The sequence below is a fragment of the Homalodisca vitripennis genome, chromosome 1 (assembly GCF_021130785.1).
Source record: "Homalodisca vitripennis isolate AUS2020 chromosome 1, UT_GWSS_2.1, whole genome shotgun sequence".
NCBI lineage: Eukaryota > Metazoa > Arthropoda > Insecta > Hemiptera > Cicadellidae > Homalodisca > Homalodisca vitripennis.
The window spans coordinates 227,394,179-227,415,721 of record NC_060207.1 but is presented as its reverse complement, the minus strand read 5'-3'; the positions used below and the strand labels follow the sequence as shown (position 1 = coordinate 227,415,721).

The 21,543-nt window shown below is 34.9% G+C and overlaps 1 protein-coding gene across 1 annotated transcript in view; it reads left to right on the top strand.

Annotated features, from left to right (window-relative positions):
• Positions 1-21,543, top strand: part of LOC124353122 (glycine N-acyltransferase-like protein 2) — a 283,677-nt gene that overhangs the window by 40,080 nt on the left and 222,054 nt on the right. Inside the window, exon 3 of the mRNA XM_046802963.1 lies at positions 12,880-12,996. Coding sequence (XP_046658919.1) covers positions 12,880-12,996 — 117 coding nt within the window. The remainder of the gene's footprint in view (positions 1-12,879; positions 12,997-21,543) is intronic.

Sequence of the window (21,543 nt, the reverse complement as noted above, 5' to 3'; positions counted from 1 at the left end):
GCTCCGCCCCTTTTGGATCAAAATCTTCATAGTGAGGTCATATTTCAAGAATTTAAAAAATTGTAATTTTTGTAAATTAAAAATGCACAAGTCTTCGATTCATTGACTAGGAAGAATAAATGTCTTTATTTTTGAAGTTGGGTTAGGACTATCAAGCCCTCTCTACACTTAATGTCATGAAGTGGTAGTGAAGTGGTTTTTGATGTAGAGTGACCCAAAGTACTTGGGTGATAGTCATGGCACCGATCTCAAAAGCCTAAGTATTAAAATAACATAACAAGTTCGATGTTTCCAAAAGAATCCGCCATTTGTAATACAAAAGAGTATGAGGGATGATAAACAGTTTTTAATTAGGTCATAAAAACAAAAACTCCTGACAGTGAACTAATATGCAGGTAATAATTTAATTTTTAGACGTACTATTCCATTCACAAACAGGATAAATACTGCATTCATTAAAAAATTACAAAATAAACGTATCTTAAAAAATTATATATAATATACCTTAAAACAAAATTAGATTAGTATGTGAAAGTTTTAATTTTATAATTTATTAAATGAATACAGTAGGAATATAATACAAGGATAAAAAATGCGGAGTGCTACAAACAATGTAATGCCAGGCATTAGGTAATGTTAGACGTCTGGCAATATCGACAAAATACCTTCCCCTACTACCGATTGCACACTTTCACGTTAGTCTCCACTGCAGACTGTTGCTTCTTTAGTCTTCTCATATTATTCACACAGTGTACGTACAGATACTAAGTGACATAAAACGTCTAGAAATATCGACAAAACACATTCCCCTACCACAACTACACACGTTGGTCCTCTCTGCAGACTGTTGCTTCTATAGTATTACCAAATTATTCACACAGTGTACGACAGATATTAAGTGACATAAAACGTCTGGCAATATCGACAAAACACATTCCCCTACCACAACTACACACGTTGGTCTCCACTGCAGACTGTTGCTTCTATAGCCTTACCAAATTATTCACACAGCGACGACAGATATTAAGTGACATAAAACGTCTGGCAATATCGACAAAACACCTGACCCTACCACAACCTTCAAGTTGGTCTCCACTGCAGACTGTTGCTTCTTTAGTCTTACCAAATTATTCACACAGTGTACGAACAGATATTAAGTGACATAAAACGTCTGGCAATATCGACAAAACACCTTCCCCTACCACCAACTTCAAGTTGGTCTCCACTGCAGACTGTTGCTTCTTTAGTCTTACCAAATTATTCACACAGTGACGGACAGATATTAAGTGACATAAAACGTCTGGCAATATCGACAAAACACCTGACCCTACCACCAACCTTCAAGTTGGTCTCCACTGCAGACTGTTGCTTCTTTAGTATTACCAAATTATTCACACAGTATACGACAGATATTAAGTGACATAAAACGTCTGGCAATATCGACAAAACACCTTCCCCTACCACCAACTTCACGTTGGTCTCCACTGCAGACTGTTGCTTCTTTAGTCTTAACCAAATTATTCACACAGCGAGGACAGATATTAAGTGACATAAAACGTCTGGCACTATCGACAAAACACCTTCCCCTACCACCACTTTCACGTTGGTCTCCACTGCAGACTGTTGCTTCTTTAGTCTTACCAAATTATTCACACAGTGTACGGACAGATATTAAGTAATATAAAATATCTATAGATATTGACAAAACACCTCCACCTACCATCACTTTCAAGTTGGGTCTCCACTGCAGACAGTTGCTTCTTTAGTCTTACCAAATTATTCACACAGCGAGAACAGATATTAAGTGACATAAAACGTCTGGCACTATCGACAAAACACCTTCCCCTACCACCACTTTCACGTTGTGTTCCACTGCAGAAAGTTGCTTCTTTAGTCTTACCAAATTATTCACACAGTGTACGGACATATATTAAGTAATATAACATATCTGGAGATATTGACAAAACACCTCCCCCTACCATCAATTTCAAGTTGGGTTCCACTGCAGACTGCTGCTTCTTTAGTTTTACCAAATTATTCACACAGCGAGGACAGATATTAAGTGACATAAAACGTCTGGCAATATCGACAAAACACCTTCCCCTACCACCACTTTCACGTTGTGTTCCACTGCAGACTGTTGCTTCTTTAGTCTTACCAAATTATTCACACAGTGTACGGACATATATTAAGTAATATCAAATATCTGGAGATATTGACAAAACACCTCCACCTACCATCAATTTCAAGTTGGGTTCCACTGCAGACAGTTGCTTCTTAAGTCTTACCAAATTATTCACACAGCGAGGACAGATATTAGGTGACATAAAACGTCTGGCACTATCGACAAAACACCTTCCCCTACCACCACTTTCACGTAGGGCTCCACTGCAGATAGTTGCTTCTTTATTCCTAATGGATAATCCACACAGTTTACTGACATACAGTAAGTAATGCCAGAAGTCTGACAGTATCGACCAAATACTTCTCCCTGCTATCCTTTGCACATTTTTAAGATGGTCTCCATCGTAGACTGTTGCGTCTTTAGTCTTAACGGTTAATTCACACAGTTTACTGACATACATTATGGAACGTCAGACGTCTAGCAGTATCGACCAAATACTTCTCCCTGCTATCCTTTGCACATTTTTAAGATGGTCTCCATCGCAGACTGTTGCTTCTTTAGTCTTAACGGTTAATTCACACAGTTTACTGACATACATTATGGAACGTCAGACGTCTGGCAGTATCGACGAAATACTTCTCTCTGTTATCCTTTGCAAATTTTTAAGATGGTCTCCATCGCAGACTGTTGCCTCTTTAGACTTAACGGTTAATTCACACAGTTTACTGACATACATTATGTAACGTCAGACGTCTGGCAGTATCGACGAAATACTTCTCTCTGTTATCCTTTGCAAATTTTTAAGATGGTCTCCATCGCAGACTGTTGCGTCTTTAGTCTTAACGGATAATTCACACAGTTTACTGACATACATTATGTAACGTCAGATGTCTGGCAGTATCGACGAAATACTTCTCACTGCTATCCTTTGCACATTTTTAAGATGGTCTCCATCGCAGTCTGTTGCGTCTTTAGTCTTAACGGTTAATTCACACAGTTTACTGACATACATTATGTAACGTCAGACGTCTGGCAGTATCGACGAAATACTTCTCTCTGCTATCCTTTGCACATTTTTAAGATGGTCTCCATCGCAGACTGTTGCGTCTTTAGTCTTAACGGTTAATTCACACAGTTTACTGACATACATTATGTAACGTCAGACGTCTGGCAGTATCGACGAAATACTTCTCTCTGCTATCCTTTGCACATTTTTAAGATGGTCTCCATCGCAGTCTGTTGCGTCTTTAGTCTTAACGGATAATTCACACAGTTTACTGACATACATTATGTAACGTCAGACGTCTGGCAGTATCGAAAAATACTTCTCTCTGTTATCCTTTGCACATTTTCAAAAGTTTCTCCATCGCAGACTGTTGCCTCTTTAGTCTTAACGGTTAATTCACACAGTTTACTGACATACATTATGTAACGTCAGACGTCTGGCAGTATCGACGAAATACTTCTCTCTGTTATCCTTTGCACATTTTTAAGATGGTCTCCATCGCAGACTGTTGCGTCTTTAGTCTTAACGGTTAATTCACACAGTTTACTGACATACATTATGTAACATCAGACGTCTGGCAGTATCGACCAAATACCTCTTTCGTCAACTCCTTCAACATTTCCACGTTGGCCTCCTTTGTATATTGTTACTTCTTTGTTTTCCACACTTGTGGATTGATGTCACTCGGTGTTCTGACAGACACTAGTGTATTATTGAACGCCTGGTAGTATTGACTAAACTTTGAGGCAGTAATATGACTTTTAGACAAACTGAGCACCTGAACTGCGGGTGCTAGCGCCAGATTCTCGATCATCTGCTTGTAGAATTCTGATTAAATTCACCAGAATTTCGAGTAAAACTTACAATATCACTAAAGATGGAGGACTTAATGAAGATGGAATATTTTAGGAGAGTTATTATTTGTGTTTTAAGCTTTTATTATTATATATTACAGTTTATATTGTATAATGTGTAATATATATTATAAAATATTGAAAGGATATTTATTTTTATACAATTAGTATGTAAAGTTTAAAATTTTGCATATGAATTGCTTACGTAAATACTTAGTAATTGATTAAGCACACAAGTCATTTATGTTTAATTTTAAAATAGGTATTCAGTATTACATTAAATACTTGATATTATTTAGGTATAAACATTTGATAATAGAAAAACAATACATTACAGTTTAAGAATAGAAACATACAACTAAACATTTACATTCTTATAGACCTTTATACGTCCTGTCTCTTATAAATCCCAAGTGGAATGGATTTCCAATGACAAACTGTCCTCTATTGTTTCTGTATCAGAACCATTCTAGATTATTTCCGATTCCTCTGCGCTTTTGTTCCACTTTCAGTTGAAATATTTTTAAATCATTGTATTTATCAGAAGTTTTCTGAGGTGCAGTAAAAATAAACTAAAATTTAATAGTTTTACTAAATAGGCACATGTATTATTGTACGTTTTAAGGTTCTCATCAAGCGTATTCCTTATGAATGAAAGTTACGGTCATTGTTTTATATTTAAGTATATGTAAGTGAATGATAAAAATATTCTTATTTCACTTCAAAAAGAGTGAAACAATTTTGAAAAGAATATTCAACAGTGTAGCTTATTAGATCATAATTATACCGCATGTTATGTTTGATTGACTTCGAAGCAAGAACGGCTTTTACATTTAGTATATAGTAAAAATAAAAATATATAGTAATTCATTCTGTACGATATATTTTTATTTTGAAGTAGTTATCACATTCATCAATGACTCCGACAACAATGTTTTACTAATTTAAAATTCCATTTTCTTCTTCATTCCAAGCTAATAACGTTAAAGATAATTGTATTAATTCTTAAACAAAAATTGCATATGGAAACATGTTACCTTTAAACAACTTCAATCCGATTTGGCCGATTAACCAGCTCTTCCGAAATACGACTACATCCAAATGGAGGTTTTGTGCAAATGTTTTAGAAAATTAAAATAAATATAATAATACAATATAAGGGGCTATTCCGTTTTTATTTCAGTTTCATAATAAAAACATTCCTTAAATGATATTAAAAGTAATTTGACATATACCTGTTCATCAACTGACTTATCTTATACTTAAACTCAATTTATTTTGTTTACGTGTTTTTCAATTTAAAAATTTTTGATTTAAGTTTTAAAATATAACTAAGCTGGTATGAAAATAAATTAAATAGCTCTCTATTATTACTATTATTTCCAAAGTTAGATCCAATGTTTGGATATAATGATACAGTGTTTAGCTTTCTTTGTAATATTATTTTGAGACTGAAACATACCTTAAAAGAAGTTTATGTTAGATTGCTTACAACTTCATTGCTGTGAAGAAATATATTTCGTATTTCAACGTTTTAGAGTGTTTAAACACGGAAAGAGCACATTTCATTTTATGTAAATTTCTCCAATGGTTACGGGAGAAAGATTACAATAATAAAATGTGTTCAGTTGGAGACACAACCTTAGATTTATTGTAGCAATTTTCTGAATAGAGAGTAAAGACAAGCAAATAAAAGTCAATTTGTCTTAAAGCTCTTTGACATTCATTCCAGCAATGGAGAAAAGTCTGTTGCACTAACTTGTGTTTAACTTAATCAAGTTCGTGGCTCACTGGCGTATTTAGGTTTAAACAAATCCGAACTTCATTCTTTTCCAAATACATCCTGGGGACTGGCACTTTCACATTTGACTAGAATCTACTTTTATTCATCTGCCTTAATTCCTGTCCCCAGTGAGACACTTGTATATTTGTTATGACGAAATGATTTTGTTAAAGTGGTATTAGTTATCTTTATGGTCATTAAGTGTTATCATTAGGATCCATTCATATCCTTGGCCACCTTCCAGATCGTTTAGCACAATTTTATCGTTTGGGAGGAATAATAACCGGCCGACACTCGTTATTCGATTGTTATTATCGAACTATTCGATGTATTTTCCAAATTCGATATTATATAATAATCGTACGCAAGAATAATAATAATATATTCACAAGAAAAATAATACATTGTAATGTTTAACGACATAAATGTAACAATAACAATAAAAAAACCAACTATAGCTTATTATCAGTTAACCTTAAAAACCAACTGGCTACATTTAAGAAAAAAACGTTAAAGTAATTATTTATAGCTTGGTCGGATAGTAGTGAGCAACCGCTTTTTTAAAGTGGAAGAAAGGATTCTCCTCATGGGTTATCAGGAGCCAAACCTACATTTACCTTATAACTAGAAATACCTCAGAAAATTTACTCATATTGATCGTCATTTTCAAAATTATAAACAAAATAAGTTACTTCTTCCTGTTTATTGTTTACATTAAGAGTACTGTCACTGAGACGTTGAAATCATACATAAATAGTAATATCGAATTATTCATTCATATAAAAACAATCAAACCATTCGATTAAAACAATCGAATAACTAGTGTAGTCCGATTGTTAAAGTCTACGCCTGTATATTTTACGATTCTAGTCATTTCGTATTTACTGGGTGGATGTACATTTTATTGGATAGGATAAAAATATTTTGGATACTTGTAGGCCAGTGGAATACTGTTACACAGATTTAAATCCGAAACCTTTAAGCGGTTGGTCTCCAGATTAAGTGTTAGAGAGGGCTTCTTAGTATAACTTCGCCAGGCAAAATAAGGGATCTCTACTTTCCTTTTACTTTAAATGCTTAGTTGCACACATTAGATTGTGTACAAGTAGGATAATGTATGATGTATGAATGTTTCATGTTCCAGTTCCACCAGACACTGCGCACCTACCTCGACAATCACAGTGTTAATGTGCTTAGTTGCACACATTAGATTGTGTACAAGTACAATGATGTATGCTGTATGATGTCTGTATACCCACAGATGTATCGACAATCACAGTGTTATGTGTCTTAAGTTTGTCCAGTAGTTCCACCAGCGCATCCTTACACACAATTTAATTGTAGTACAAGAACAGTGTATGCCACCAGTTTCCACTAGACACTGCGCACCTCCCATCGACAATCACAGTGTTAGTGTGTGCTTAGATTGTCGTGCAAGTAACCACATGTAGTTATTACCACGACAATCACAGTTAGTGTGTTAGTTCACACATTAGATTGTTTAGCAATACAATGATGTATGCTGTATGATGTATGGAATGTGTCATGTTCCAGTTCCACCAGACACTGCGCACCTACCTCGACAATCACAGTGTTAGTGTGCTTAGTTCACAACATTAGATTGTGTACAAGTACAATGATGTATGCTGTATGATGTATGAATGTGTCATGTTCCAGTTCGCCACCAGACACTGCGCACCTACCTCGACAATCACAGTGTTAGTGTGCTTAGTTCATCACATTAGATTGTGTACAAGTACAATGATGTATGCTGTATTGATGTATGAATGTGTCATGTTCCAGTCCACCAGACACTGCGCACCTACCTCGACAATCACAGTGTTAGTGTGCTTAGTTCACACATTAGATTGTGTGTACAAGTACAATGATTGTATGCTGTATGATGTATGAATGTGTCATGTTCCAGTCCACCAGACATTGCGCACCTACCTCGACAAATCACAGTGTTAGTGTGCTTAGTTTCACACATTAGATTGTGTACAAGTACAATGATGTATGCTGTATGATGTATGAATGTGTCATGTTCCAGTTTCCCACCAGACATTGCGCACCTACCTCGACAATCACAGTGTTAGTGTGCTTAGTTCACACATTAGATTGTGTACAAGTACAATGATGTATGCTGTATGATGTATGAATGTGTCATGTTCCAGTTCCCAACCAGACACTGCGCACCTACCTCGACAATCACAGTGTTAGTGTGCTTTAGTTTCACACCTTAGATTGTGTACAAGTACAATGATGTATGCTGTATGATGTATGAAATGTGGTCATGTTCCAGTTCCACCAGACACTGCGCACCTACCTCGACAATCACAGTGTTAGTGTGCATTAGTTCACACATTAGATTGTGTACAAGTACAATGATGTATGCTGTATGATGTATGAATGTGTCATGTTCCAGTCCTCACCAGACATTGCGCACCTACCTCGACAATCACAGTGTTAGTGTGCTTAGTTCACACATTAGATTTGTGTACAAGTACAATGATGTATGCTGTATGATGTATGAATGTGTCATGTTCCAGTCCCACCAGACATTGCGCACCTACCTCGACAATCACAGTGTTAGTGTGCTTAGTTCACAACATTAGATTGTGTACAAGTACAATGATGTATGCTGTATGATGTGTATGAATGTGTGTCATTTCCAGTCCCACCAGACACTGCGCACCTACCTCGACAATCACAGTGTTAGTGTGCTTAGTTCACGACATTAGATTGTGTACCAAGTACAATGATGTATGCTGTATGATGTATGAATGTGTCATGTTCCAGTCCCACCAAACACTGCGCACACTACCTCGACAATCACAGTGTTAGTGTGCTTAGTTCACACATTAGATTGTGTACAAGTACAATGATGTTATGCTGTATGATGTATGAATGTGTCATGTTCCAGTCCCACCAGACACTGCGCACCTACCTCGAACAATCACAGTGTTAGTGTCGCTTAGTTCACACATTAGATTGTGTACAAGTACAATGATGTATGCTGTATGATGTATGAATGTGTCATGTTCCAGTTCCACCAGACACTGCGCACCTACCTCGACAATCACAGTGTTAGTGTGCTTAGCTGCACACATTAGATTGTGTACAAGTACAATGATGTATGCTGTATGATGTATGAATGTGTCATGTTCCAGTTCCACCAGACACTGCGCACCTACCTCGACAATCACAGTGTTAATGTGCTTAGTTGCACACATTAGATTGTGTACAAGTACAATGATGTATGCTGTATGATGTATGAATGTGTCATGTTCCAGTTCCACCAGACACTGCGCACCTACCTCGACAATCACATTGTTAATGTGCTTAGTTGCACACATTAGATTGTGTACAAGTACAATGATGTATGCTGTATGATGTATGAATGTGTCATGTTCCAGTTCCACCAGACACTGCGCACCTACCTCGACAATCACATTGTTAATGTGCTTAGTTGCACACATTAGATTGTGTACAAGTACAATGATGTATGCTGTATGATGTATGAATGTGTCATGTTCCAGTTCCACCAGACACTGCGCACCTACCTCGACAATCACATTGTTAATGTGCTTAGTTGCACACATTAGATTGTGTACAAGTACAATGATGTATGCTGTATGATGTATGAATGTGTCATGTTCCAGTTCCACCAGACACTGCGCACCTACCTCGACAATCACAGTGTTAATGTGCTTAGTTGCACACATTAGATTGTGTACAAGTACAATGATGTATGCTGTATGATGTATGAATGTGTCATGTTCCAGTTCCACCAGACACTGCGCACCTACCTCGACAATCACAGTGTTAATGTGCTTAGTTGCACACATTAGATTGTGTACAAGTACAATGATGTATGCTGTATGATGTATGAATGTGTCATGTTCCAGTTCCACCAGACACTGCGCACCTACCTCGACAATCACAGTGTTAATGTGCTTAGTTGCACACATTAGATTGTGTACAAGTACAATGATGTATGCTGTATGATGTATGAATGTGTCATGTTCCAGTTCCACCAGACACTGCGCACCTACCTCGACAATCACATTGTTAATGTGCTTAGTTGCACACATTAGATTGTGTACAAGTACAATGATGTATGCTGTATGATGTATGAATGTGTCATGTTCCAGTTCCACCAGACACTGCGCACCTACCTCGACAATCACATTGTTAATGTGCTTAGTTGCACACATTAGATTGTGTACAAGTACAATGATGTATGCTGTATGATGTATGAATGTGTCATGTTCCAGTTCCACCAGACACTGCGCACCTACCTCGACAATCACAGTGTTAATGTGCTTAGTTGCACACATTAGATTGTGTACAAGTACAATGATGTATGCTGTATGATGTATGAATGTGTCATGTTCCAGTTCCACCAGACACTGCGCACCTACCTCGACAATCACAGTGTTAGTGTGCTTAGTTGCACACATTAGATTGTGTACAAGTACAATGATGTATGCTGTATGATGTATGAATGTGTCATGTTCCAGTTCCACCAGACACTGCGCACCTACCTCGACAATCACATTGTTAATGTGCTTAGTTGCACACATTAGATTGTGTACAAGTACAATGATGTATGCTGTATGATGTATGAATGTGTCATGTTCCAGTTCCACCAGACACTGCGCACCTACCTCGACAATCACATTGTTAATGTGCTTAGTTGCACACATTAGATTGTGTACAAGTACAATGATGTATGCTGTATGATGTATGAATGTGTCATGTTCCAGTTCCACCAGACACTGCGCACCTACCTCGACAATCACATTGTTAATGTGCTTAGTTGCACACATTAGATTGTGTACAAGTACAATGATGTATGCTGTATGATGTATGAATGTGTCATGTTCCAGTTCCACCAGACACTGCGCACCTACCTCGACAATCACAGTGTTAATGTGCTTAGTTGCACACATTAGATTGTGTACAAGTACAATGATGTATGCTGTATGATGTATGAATGTGTCATGTTCCAGTTCCACCAGACACTGCGCACCTACCTCGACAATCACAGTGTTAGTGTGCTTAGTTGCACACATTAGATTGTGTACAAGTACAATGATGTATGCTGTATGATGTATGAATGTGTCATGTTCCAGTCCCACCAGACATTGCGCACCTACCTCGACAATCACAGTCATGTGCTTACTGCTCATGATTGTTACAAGTACACATTAGATTGTGTACAAGTACAATGATGTATGATGTATGAATGTGTCATGTTCCAGTTCCACCAAACACTGCGCACCTACCTCGACAATCACATTGTTAATGTGTGCTTGCACACATTAGATTGTGTACAAGTACAATGATGTATGCTGTATGATGTATGAATGTGTCATGTTCCAGTTCCACCAGACACTGTGCACCTACCTCGACAATCACATTGTTAATGTGCTTAGTTGCACACATTAGATTGTGTACAAGTACAATGATGTATGCTGTATGATGTATGAATGTGTCATGTTCCAGTTCCACCAGACACTGCGCACCTACCTCGACAATCACATTGTTAATGTGCTTAGTTGCACACATTAGATTGTGTACAAGTACAATGATGTATGCTGTATGATGTATGAATGTGTCATGTTCCAGTTCCACCAGACACTGCGCACCTACCTCGACAATCACAGTGTTAGTGTGCTTAGTTGCACACATTAGATTGTGTACAAGTACAATGATGTATGCTGTATGATGTATGAATGTGTCATGTTCCAGTTCCACCAGACACTGCGCACCTACCTCGACAATCACATTGTTAATGTGCTTAGTTGCACACATTAGATTGTGTACAAGTACAATGATGTATGCTGTATGATGTATGAATGTGTCATGTTCCAGTTTCCACCAGACACTGCGCACCTACCTCGACAATCACATTGTTAATGTGCTTAGTTGCACACATTAGATTGTGTACAAGTACAATGATGTATGCTGTATGATGTATGAATGTGTCATGTTCCAGTTCCACCAGACACTGCGCACCTACCTCGACAATCACATTGTTAATGTGCTTAGTTGCACACATTAGATTGTGTACAAGTACAATGATGTATGCTGTATGATGTATGAATGTGTCATGTTCCAGTTCCACCAGACACTGCGCACCTACCTCGACAATCACATTGTTAATGTGCTTAGTTGCACACATTAGATTGTGTACAAGTACAATGATGTATGCTGTATGATGTATGAATGTGTCATGTTCCAGTTCCACCAGACACTGCGCACCTACCTCGACAATCACATTGTTAATGTGCTTAGTTGCACACATTAGATTGTGTACAAGTACAATGATGTATGCTGTATGATGTATGAATGTGTCATGTTCCAGTTCCACCAGACACTGCGCACCTACCTCGACAATCACATTGTTAATGTGCTTAGTTGCACACATTAGATTGTGTACAAGTACAATGATGTATGCTGTATGATGTATGAATGTGTCATGTTCCAGTTCCACCAGACACTGCGCACCTACCTCGACAATCACATTGTTAATGTGCTTAGTTGCACACATTAGATTGTGTACAAGTACAATGATGTATGCTGTATGATGTATGAATGTGTCATGTTCCAGTTCCACCAGACACTGCGCACCTACCTCGACAATCACATTGTTAATGTGCTTAGTTGCACACATTAGATTGTGTACAAGTACAATGATGTATGCTGTATGATGTATGAATGTGTCATGTTCCAGTTCCACCAGACACTGCGCACCTACCTCGACAATCACATTGTTAATGTGCTTAGTTGCACACATTAGATTGTGTACAAGTACAATGATGTATGCTGTATGATGTATGAATGTGTCATGTTCCAGTTCCACCAGACACTGCGCACCTACCTCGACAATCACATTGTTAATGTGCTTAGTTGCACACATTAGATTGTGTACAAGTACAGTGATGTATGCTGTATGATGTATGAATGTGTTATGTTCCAGTCCCACCAGACACTGCGCACCTACCTCGACAATCACAGTGTTAATGTGCTTAGTTGCACACATTAGATTGTGTACAAGTACAGTGATGTATGCTGTATGATGTATGAATGTGTCATGTTCCAGTTCCACCAGACACTGCGCACCTACCTGAACGATCGCGTCTGGGACTTTTACTTCTACGTGAGCAAGGAGTGGCCGGACCAGCCTGTCTGTCTGCACTTCCCCGGCATGACTCAAACGGTAATACCACATACATGATGTTCCATAGAATACACTAGAGTAATCTTGTCATTCACTTGGAGAACAGTGAAACTCAAGAGTTGAATAAGATTCTTCAGGCTCAGGGCATGTCCATTCATGGCTTCTTGTGACCATGTGGATGATTGCCACATGTAGATTTTACATGTGCTAATCTTCTCTAAATGTGAAACTGAAGATACATTATTAGTTTAGATGTTTTATTCGCACAACATAAATGGGACAGTTACTTTCAATGTTAGTACGTTAATATTTTCGTAAAAATGATCAAACACTTAAAAAAATCCATAATCTTGAAACCTTACTAGATACAAATTGTTATAACCACATAAATTTCATTTTAAAGACTTTGATTTAGTTAGAACCAGCTGTTTTCCGCGGCTTCGTACTCTTTTTCCCATGTATGAGTACTTCTGGTTCAAGTGAATTATATTTCCAACGTCGATGTATAGTTGCCCCGACCAAGAAAAATCTATCAAAGGTGTATGTTTATAGCCATTGTACACATACATCTACTTTACTATAAAGTAGTATTACACTCAAGTTTTAAATTCAACCAGAAATTTATTTTAAAAACAAATATACATCAAAACTTAGCGCCTTCAAATACTTTTTGGTTATTTAATATACGTAAATGTCTCGTAATTGCAGTTTATAATGTGCAGGCGCTTTGACAAGTTTATATTTTGTAGCCTCACCTGGTGGTGAGTTACATCAATGGGCACAACATACCTGTATAAACCTTCTACGTGGAAAAATACATATACATACACATTTTCATAATGATCGGTGAAATAGCTTTTAAGTCTATTAAGGACGAACATTTATTTTTATGTATGTGCTTTAATCCAAAATAGTATTTTAAACATGTTCATCTCTAACGGTTCAATTGTATATTTATATAACTTAAAGCGGTCGTCATCTTGAAACCTTAAAAGTTGTGAAAAATAAGAAGGAATAAATTTTGCTTGGTATTATTTGAAAATTTTATAAAGAGTAAATTTTTGATTCATCTTTTGAAATGCTTGATAAAAAATATGCCCAAATTCGAACAACATTATTGTAAATGGCCTGAGAATTCTAAAACACTTTTTTGTTTTTCAGAATGATGTACAATAATTGGATACCACATAAACATTTATTTTCCAAACTTTGAACGGCCACCATTTTGAGTTACTTGAGATATCGAAAAATTGAAAGAATTACATTTTTATAACTACATAATATATGTAAAAATGTATTAGTTTGGGCCTATGTTGGAAATTAGTTGACTTAAAAGTTTTGCTCAAATGTGAGTGGCCGCCATCTTGAAACCTTTCATTGCTTAATGCTGATTAACGAACTAATTGAAGCTATATCTAAGTACTGACTTTGTATCAAGTGAAGTCGAAATATTGGAAAAATACGGCAGTTATCGTGCTCACAAGCTCGTGTTATATTGCGTAAGACCATACATACATACATCTGGGGGGGGGGGGGTCATGATCGGAGATCCAAAAACTCTCCCGGAAATTCCGTCATAAGTGAATTTACAGTTGGCAGATTCTATGAAATCTACCTAAAACGTATTAAAAAAAATCTATAATACGTTACTCCACAAGGTTCAGTTTTATGCCTGTTACTATTTTTAAAGTGAATGAACGGAATGAAACCTTTTCAACCGTAGCTAAAATTGCAATAAATATATTAATAAATCGATGAGCCTTGATAGGTCGTATTAAAGGTACGATTATACCGGGTGGGTTGACCTATTAGTGGAATAATAAAAAAACCTAATCACCCTAGATCACATTCAGGAAACTATTCCAAATTCTTTCATCTTAATTTTTAGCAATCCGTGTAAAAATTGAATGTTGTCGTGTTCGAATCTAAAATTTTACAATATCAATTATTTGTATCATGGCACATGGTGTAAATATTGTTTGTAAAAAGACATATTTAATGTTAATGTCCCTTTTTATAAGAAATTAAATTAATTTTCATTCAACAACCTCAAAACATGAGATGTCACCTTTAAAAACATTTTTCTACCCTTTTATGGATGACACATTCTTAAATTTATGTTTTTTTGAAAATATTAACATTGACATAACTCAAACAATGTTAACGAGGGTGTATGCCATACGTTACCTAATTTTAAATGTTCCAAATTTCTACCTCCCACGTTTTTATATCCGGTCTAACATTTCCTTACATTATAAAGATACACAAAATCCTGGTGTGATTGCTAGAAATTATAACCAATTAATTATTTTTTTTCTTAAGCTACATCGATTTATAATTCAAAGCTAACAGTTTGTTATATGTGGCGTGTAAGAAGTTATGTGGAACAGAAAATAGAATTTATTTATTTACTTATTTCCAACGGCAGCAGCCAATTTACAAAGACAAGCATAGATGGTAGAATACAGCGGAAAATAAAATTAATACAATCAGATGAAAAATCTACATAAAGTAACAAAATAGGTATACAAAAATTTGATAACAAATAATAAGTATCCAAAGATATAACAAGTTATAAATATCCAAAACATAACAAAAAAATAAAAATAAAGATTAACAAACAACAATAATTACTCAAGTATGGAAAAAACTCAGAAAATTGATTCAAATAAATTGTACTTTACATAAAAAACAATAAAAACAGCTAAAGTATAGGTAGATATCAACAAAAGTAGAATAATAAATAATTACGTAAAGGAAAAAATATTTATAAAAACTCTCTGTGCAACAGGAACAAGCAATCAACTAGCTAACGAAATTATAAGATTGATAAGAGCGAACATAAATAAATAGTGCTAATAAATTAAAATATAATATATAAAATTTAATAAATAACAGTAGAAATTAAATAAATACAACATATAATACAATGAACATGCACTTAACACAGCTAAATTGTTTATATTAAAATGAAAGAAGATAAACTGTTAAAGATAAACTGTTAAACTGTTCCTTATTGATATAATATTCACACATTTCTTTCTAAACAAAGGAAAAATTGTAGTACCCTCAGAATTGTATAAACAGTTTTGAACACTTATGACATCTGACTAAAAAGTAACAAATACTGTGTCCAAGTAACTGTAATAAAACTGCTATAAAACGAAACTATGGCCATCACATAACAGTAAAGTTTTATTGTATGTTGATTTCGAAGCGCAGATATTATACGAAGCTCTTTAGGTGTATTAAACAAATCCTTCTTTTGTTGAACCAAAGCTTGGGTTTAACCTTCATTACAATGTTCTTGCAAACGATGAATGCCTTTTGTTCCAGAGTTCCCCTGTGAACTGCAAACTGAAATCCACTGACAGTACACTACCTCTTTGTGTAATTAAGCTTGATAACAACCTCTATGACGATTTAAATGTATACAATTATTATAAAAATTGACTGATTGATTGATATACGTATACAGTGCCTACAACTACATGTATGAAAACCATAATTTCAAAGTAAAGCTAGATATTTTCCGTACTTTCGTTGATTTTTAAGCCAATTTCAAAGCATAGTCTTTCTAAGTTCTTGGCAACTGAGCACATTAGTTATCCTAAATATAAATTAGGTCGTAGTCGGAAAAACTGACTAAACTGTTGTTTCTCATAAATGCGATTGAATATTTTGATGTCGCCTGCAGTGAGGATAACGGCTTTCCGAAATAACATTTATTACCCAATTTACTAATACTATTGATATTACTAACCAATTTAATATTAATAAAGCGATTCGTTAAAAAAATCAACGTTGTATACATTTTAGCTAACTTATTAACGTCTATGAAGACTGCAACAGCCATGAAGATGGTTAATGGAAAATAGTAAGTTATTACTTGTTTGAAATTGTCACTCAATTGCAATTTACAGTAGGTATACTACAGTTTATTCTTGTAACTGTTTGAAGGAGTTGTAGGGAATGTCTGACGATTGTATAAAATTGTATGCGATTGATTTTCAATTATTCCTAAAAGTGTATTATATTACTATATGTCTTTCTGAAATGTGACATGATCTAATTACTTTAAAGGCAACATAGGACCAACATTAGGTTAAATTTAAATTTGTTAATATGTGTTTCACAAAGCTCTATTATAACCAAATCACATTATATTGCCAAGGCAATATAAAATATGGAAAATTATTGGAATATGTCGAATTAATATAAATTATCAATTTCCATATTTTTAAAGAGTACAACGCATCTAGAATACTAACGTTTTAGGAATGAGGGGGTACAACGGACCAAATTATAATATAATTGACCAACAAATAATAATATAGAAATGTTGTCTGTGATAGTTGGTTAGCAGCAGGTTTATGAAAGGATATCAGGATTGCGGACATTTGACATCGTTATATGTTACAAAAGACATAACACTACGTTTCGAAGATTGGAATCCATCCTCTTCGACAGATGAGGGAGGTAATATTACATACAAAAATAAAGAACAGAAAGAAGAAAAGACTCCCTTCTGACGAAAAGGGTGGATTCCAATCCTCGAAACATTATGCTATACCTTTTGTAACATATAACGATGACAACATTTCCGAGATCCTATTATCCTTTCAAACCTTCCATCGTTAATAACAAACTTTAAACAAAGAAGCAGGTTTATATTTACTGGTGGTTTATAGTAACTTTCCTTTCCCCTCTAAAATGAATTTAAAAAACTAAATAGCGAATCAAAAACGGACCAACAATATTTTGAAAAAGCGACCTTTCAAACAAAAATCGTCTCGATAAAATGCCTAGTTGTAAACAAACAATCTTCCGGATAAACGACGTTTCGAACACACGATAGTTCGAACAAATGACCTTACGGAAAACAAGATTTCAAAAGATGAATCTTTCGGACAGCTTGTTTAGCTTCCGAACAAATTTTGTAGAAAACCATTAATCTTTTTTTAAAAAAAAAAAAAAAAAAAAAAAAAAAAAAAAAAAAAAAAAAAAAAAAAAAACACTACCTTTCGAACAAACAAAATTTAATTTACGACCATCTAAATGGAACCTTATTCATCGAGACATGGAATGTGGTTACGATTTTCCAATAAAGTTTTCAGTATTAACAAATAATATCGAAGTTTAGTGATCTGGAACAAAAAGGTGCAGCAGTCGCATGTTTTTCCTCGAGTTCGTGGATTTCTCAAAGGCTTAGTTACGTGGATAAATGCCCATTTTTCCCTCTTGAAGGGAAAAAATATGGAATCCATTCTTATCTTACAGGATATTACGACATCCTAATGTAATTCCTCATGTTAAAACGCTTACATGGAGTTTTAAGTCCATGCTGGAACCGAGAATAGTACAGCCAAGTGAACAACACGACTTTTCTACGGATCCTTATACCCGTCAAACATCTTCAGAATTTTACGAAACCGGAACTAGACAACATTGTCACATAGGTATAACCTCTTTTTCCATAAGAGGTATCTTTATCAGCCGAACACTATGTATCCCTGTTTAGTTTTTTTTAAAGTAGAAGTGTTGTTTTTCATGGCTAATCGGAACTTGAGGTGCTTTATTTCAACATCCCTGTTTATGTGTGAACTGTGAAAGTATGGTGTGAGCAACCCTTTTCAACCGGAAACATAAATTTTGAGAAGAAACAATAAAGAAACACGACGTTTCGAACACTAGTATATGCTGACCTCTTCAGCCAAAACAAGTTTCATCATCCAAAAAGCTTAAAAATCAAGAAAAACGCAGGAAATGCAACATAAAAGTGTCTAAACCAGCACAAAGTAAAAAATAATTATTTGTATGTGTAGATTGATGTACTTACGTATTGTACAAGTGGTATACAGTCCTGAAAATGTTCGTGATTAAGTTTTGCATGTACCTTTCGTAAATCAAAATAGGTGCTCATTGAAAAAAAGTTATTTTACTTAATTCAAAAATTTTCAAAAATGTTTCTAGAATTATATTGGCAGTATATATACTAAATTTTACATAAATACAAAGAAAATTTTAATTTTAGTCATCTAATTACTGTAATTATTTAATTTGCATAAGTTTTTAATTCATTTCAATATAAATAAGTTTATGCTAAAGATATAATGATGTTTGATATTACAGGGGTAAATTGTAAAATTATTTCCCATGCAGACTTCGTCTGTTCTTGGAACAGACAAGAGATTTCTGCGATAAAGTACAGTTTTTGTCAACAATGTTTAATGATCAATATAGATGAATTTATTGTAATTCAATGAATATCAGAGGAATTGATATAGAAAACAAACAAAAGCATTCAGTTTTAATGAGATTTATATCAAATAGGGTTTGCACTTATTCGGTTAATTAAAATGAATCTCGAAAAAGATGAGATTGAAATGTAAAAGCTGATAACAACCGTGTTCGACAATATGTGGAGAGTGGATTGATTGCGTAGGCTGCGTTATGTATGATTGCTTTGTGATCAAGGGAGAGTTTATCTACATCAAGTGTACTCACCGCCTGCTTCTGTTGAATTTCATCTTTCTCTTTGAATTCCCATATCAAGTGGGCTTTGTCAATGAACGCTGGTAAGTGTCAGATCGCGATGAAGTTACGTTTTGTTATTGTTTCAGAATAATGATATTCCCGTTTTGAATTTGTTTTAATTTACATGTGATTGAAAGAATAGAGCAAATGATTATTCTTTGAGATATTTTTTCGAAACTAATTAATGAAGGCATTGCTTTCATATGCCTACTGTAGTTATTTCCCAGAAACGAAATTGTTTGCTATCAGTAGATAACGTAATCGGCACTATTTCAAAACATTGCTTCTACGGATTGTTCAGTAATTTTATTCTAACACCCAAAAAAGATTCGATTACTGTCTAAATTGACTCTTCAACCTCACGAAAGATATATTTTGTAACGGGAGAAACAGAATACACAGTGTGTTTTTTATAACACGTTATTTACACAGTAATACTGGAATAACTAAAGTACACAATATTAACACTGTCAGCTCCAAGTGAAGATTTATGATTGTGTCATTTACACTAACTGTAGAGTAACATAGACGACCGGAGCTGGAAGTTTTAAACCCATTTAAGCGTGTCAAATAAATCAATTGCGACCCTATCTATTTTCTACATGAACTGAGGTTTCAGGTTAGATTAGGATGTTAATTACCAAAGTAGTAGTTGATGGTTGATTTAAGAATAGAAAAGGATGAGAACTAATACTCATACAACAACACAACAGATAATTGTATGACAAACTGATGTCTTGCACCTTCAGGTTAAGATGGCACAACAGGTTTTTGGTTTTTTTTTTTTTTTAATTCTTCATTTAGGTACATAAGATTTTAAGATAATATTCTGGAAGACGAGAAAAATAGAAGGTAGTGCAGTACGTTTTTGGTTGTTTTTTTAATTTATGAGATATAAAATTTTAAGGTAAATAAACTGGAAACCGAGAAAAATAGAACCAAACGTCTTTGTTAACTCCACAGACATGTTAAGAAAATTTTGGGGGTTGTATAGCCGGGTTCGAGGAAACACTGCTACAAGATAGATATATTAATTTTCAATATGTATTTGAATTATGACTTAAAGGAAATTACATACTTTTTAATTGATTCCAATTTTAAAATTCTATTTTTTATGAATTATTAGAAAGTTTCTTTTGATATGTAAAATCATGCCATTTCCTTCAGTTCTTTTCCGTACACCCATTGCAAACATACATAGGCTTATCTTTAATATTTTTTCAGTGAACTTAATTTCAAGATGGCTGCAATCTTTACTTAGAAAGCCCACAATCTCTGTTGGGACGATGTAACATTTTTGTCTAGTTTTCCTGCCTTTAAGAACAGTTTAAGGACTATGAGAAAAAATAAAAAGTAAACAAGAAATTAAAAAACACTAATTAAGAAATATATATTGATTTAACCGACAATTGTCGTGACCTCTCCAGATATCAAATTACAATAACGTATAATCTCCACATCCTGAGGCCTCTAAATGATGAGTTCACAAAGCTACGATTACTTAAAGCTTCTACCAGCTGATATGCTAAATACTTTGGCCAACATATTGTTAAGTAGAAATACATATAAAAGATGGACTTTAGTATGAGAGTATCTTAAACGCCGCATTAGTTCTCGAAATTTCACGTAAAAATTATGTAAAGTACAAGAGTATGCACTATTCGGGCAATAACGGTAACTTGCCTTTGATTCACTGCTCATCCTATTCCCCGTGTAGTAATGGACTTACGAAACTAGTTATGTAAATATGTATTTTACTTTGAGAGTTCATGCCTAGAGGCTTTATATATTATTTTTAGTAAATTACTGTACAAATAAAATAAAGTGTTTTTAAAACATTGGCACTATATTTCGGTGAAAATCAATACTAAAACAAAAAGGATCACATCCGTGTAATAAACCAAGATGTTTGATTTGTAAAATGTTACCAAATTCTTCAAAATTCACTAGTAGTAGCAAAACACGCAAGGCATATCCTGTCATCGGCAACTTGTCTTGTAAATCTAAAAATTTGATTTACCAAATTCAATGTAAAAAATGTCCAGCAAA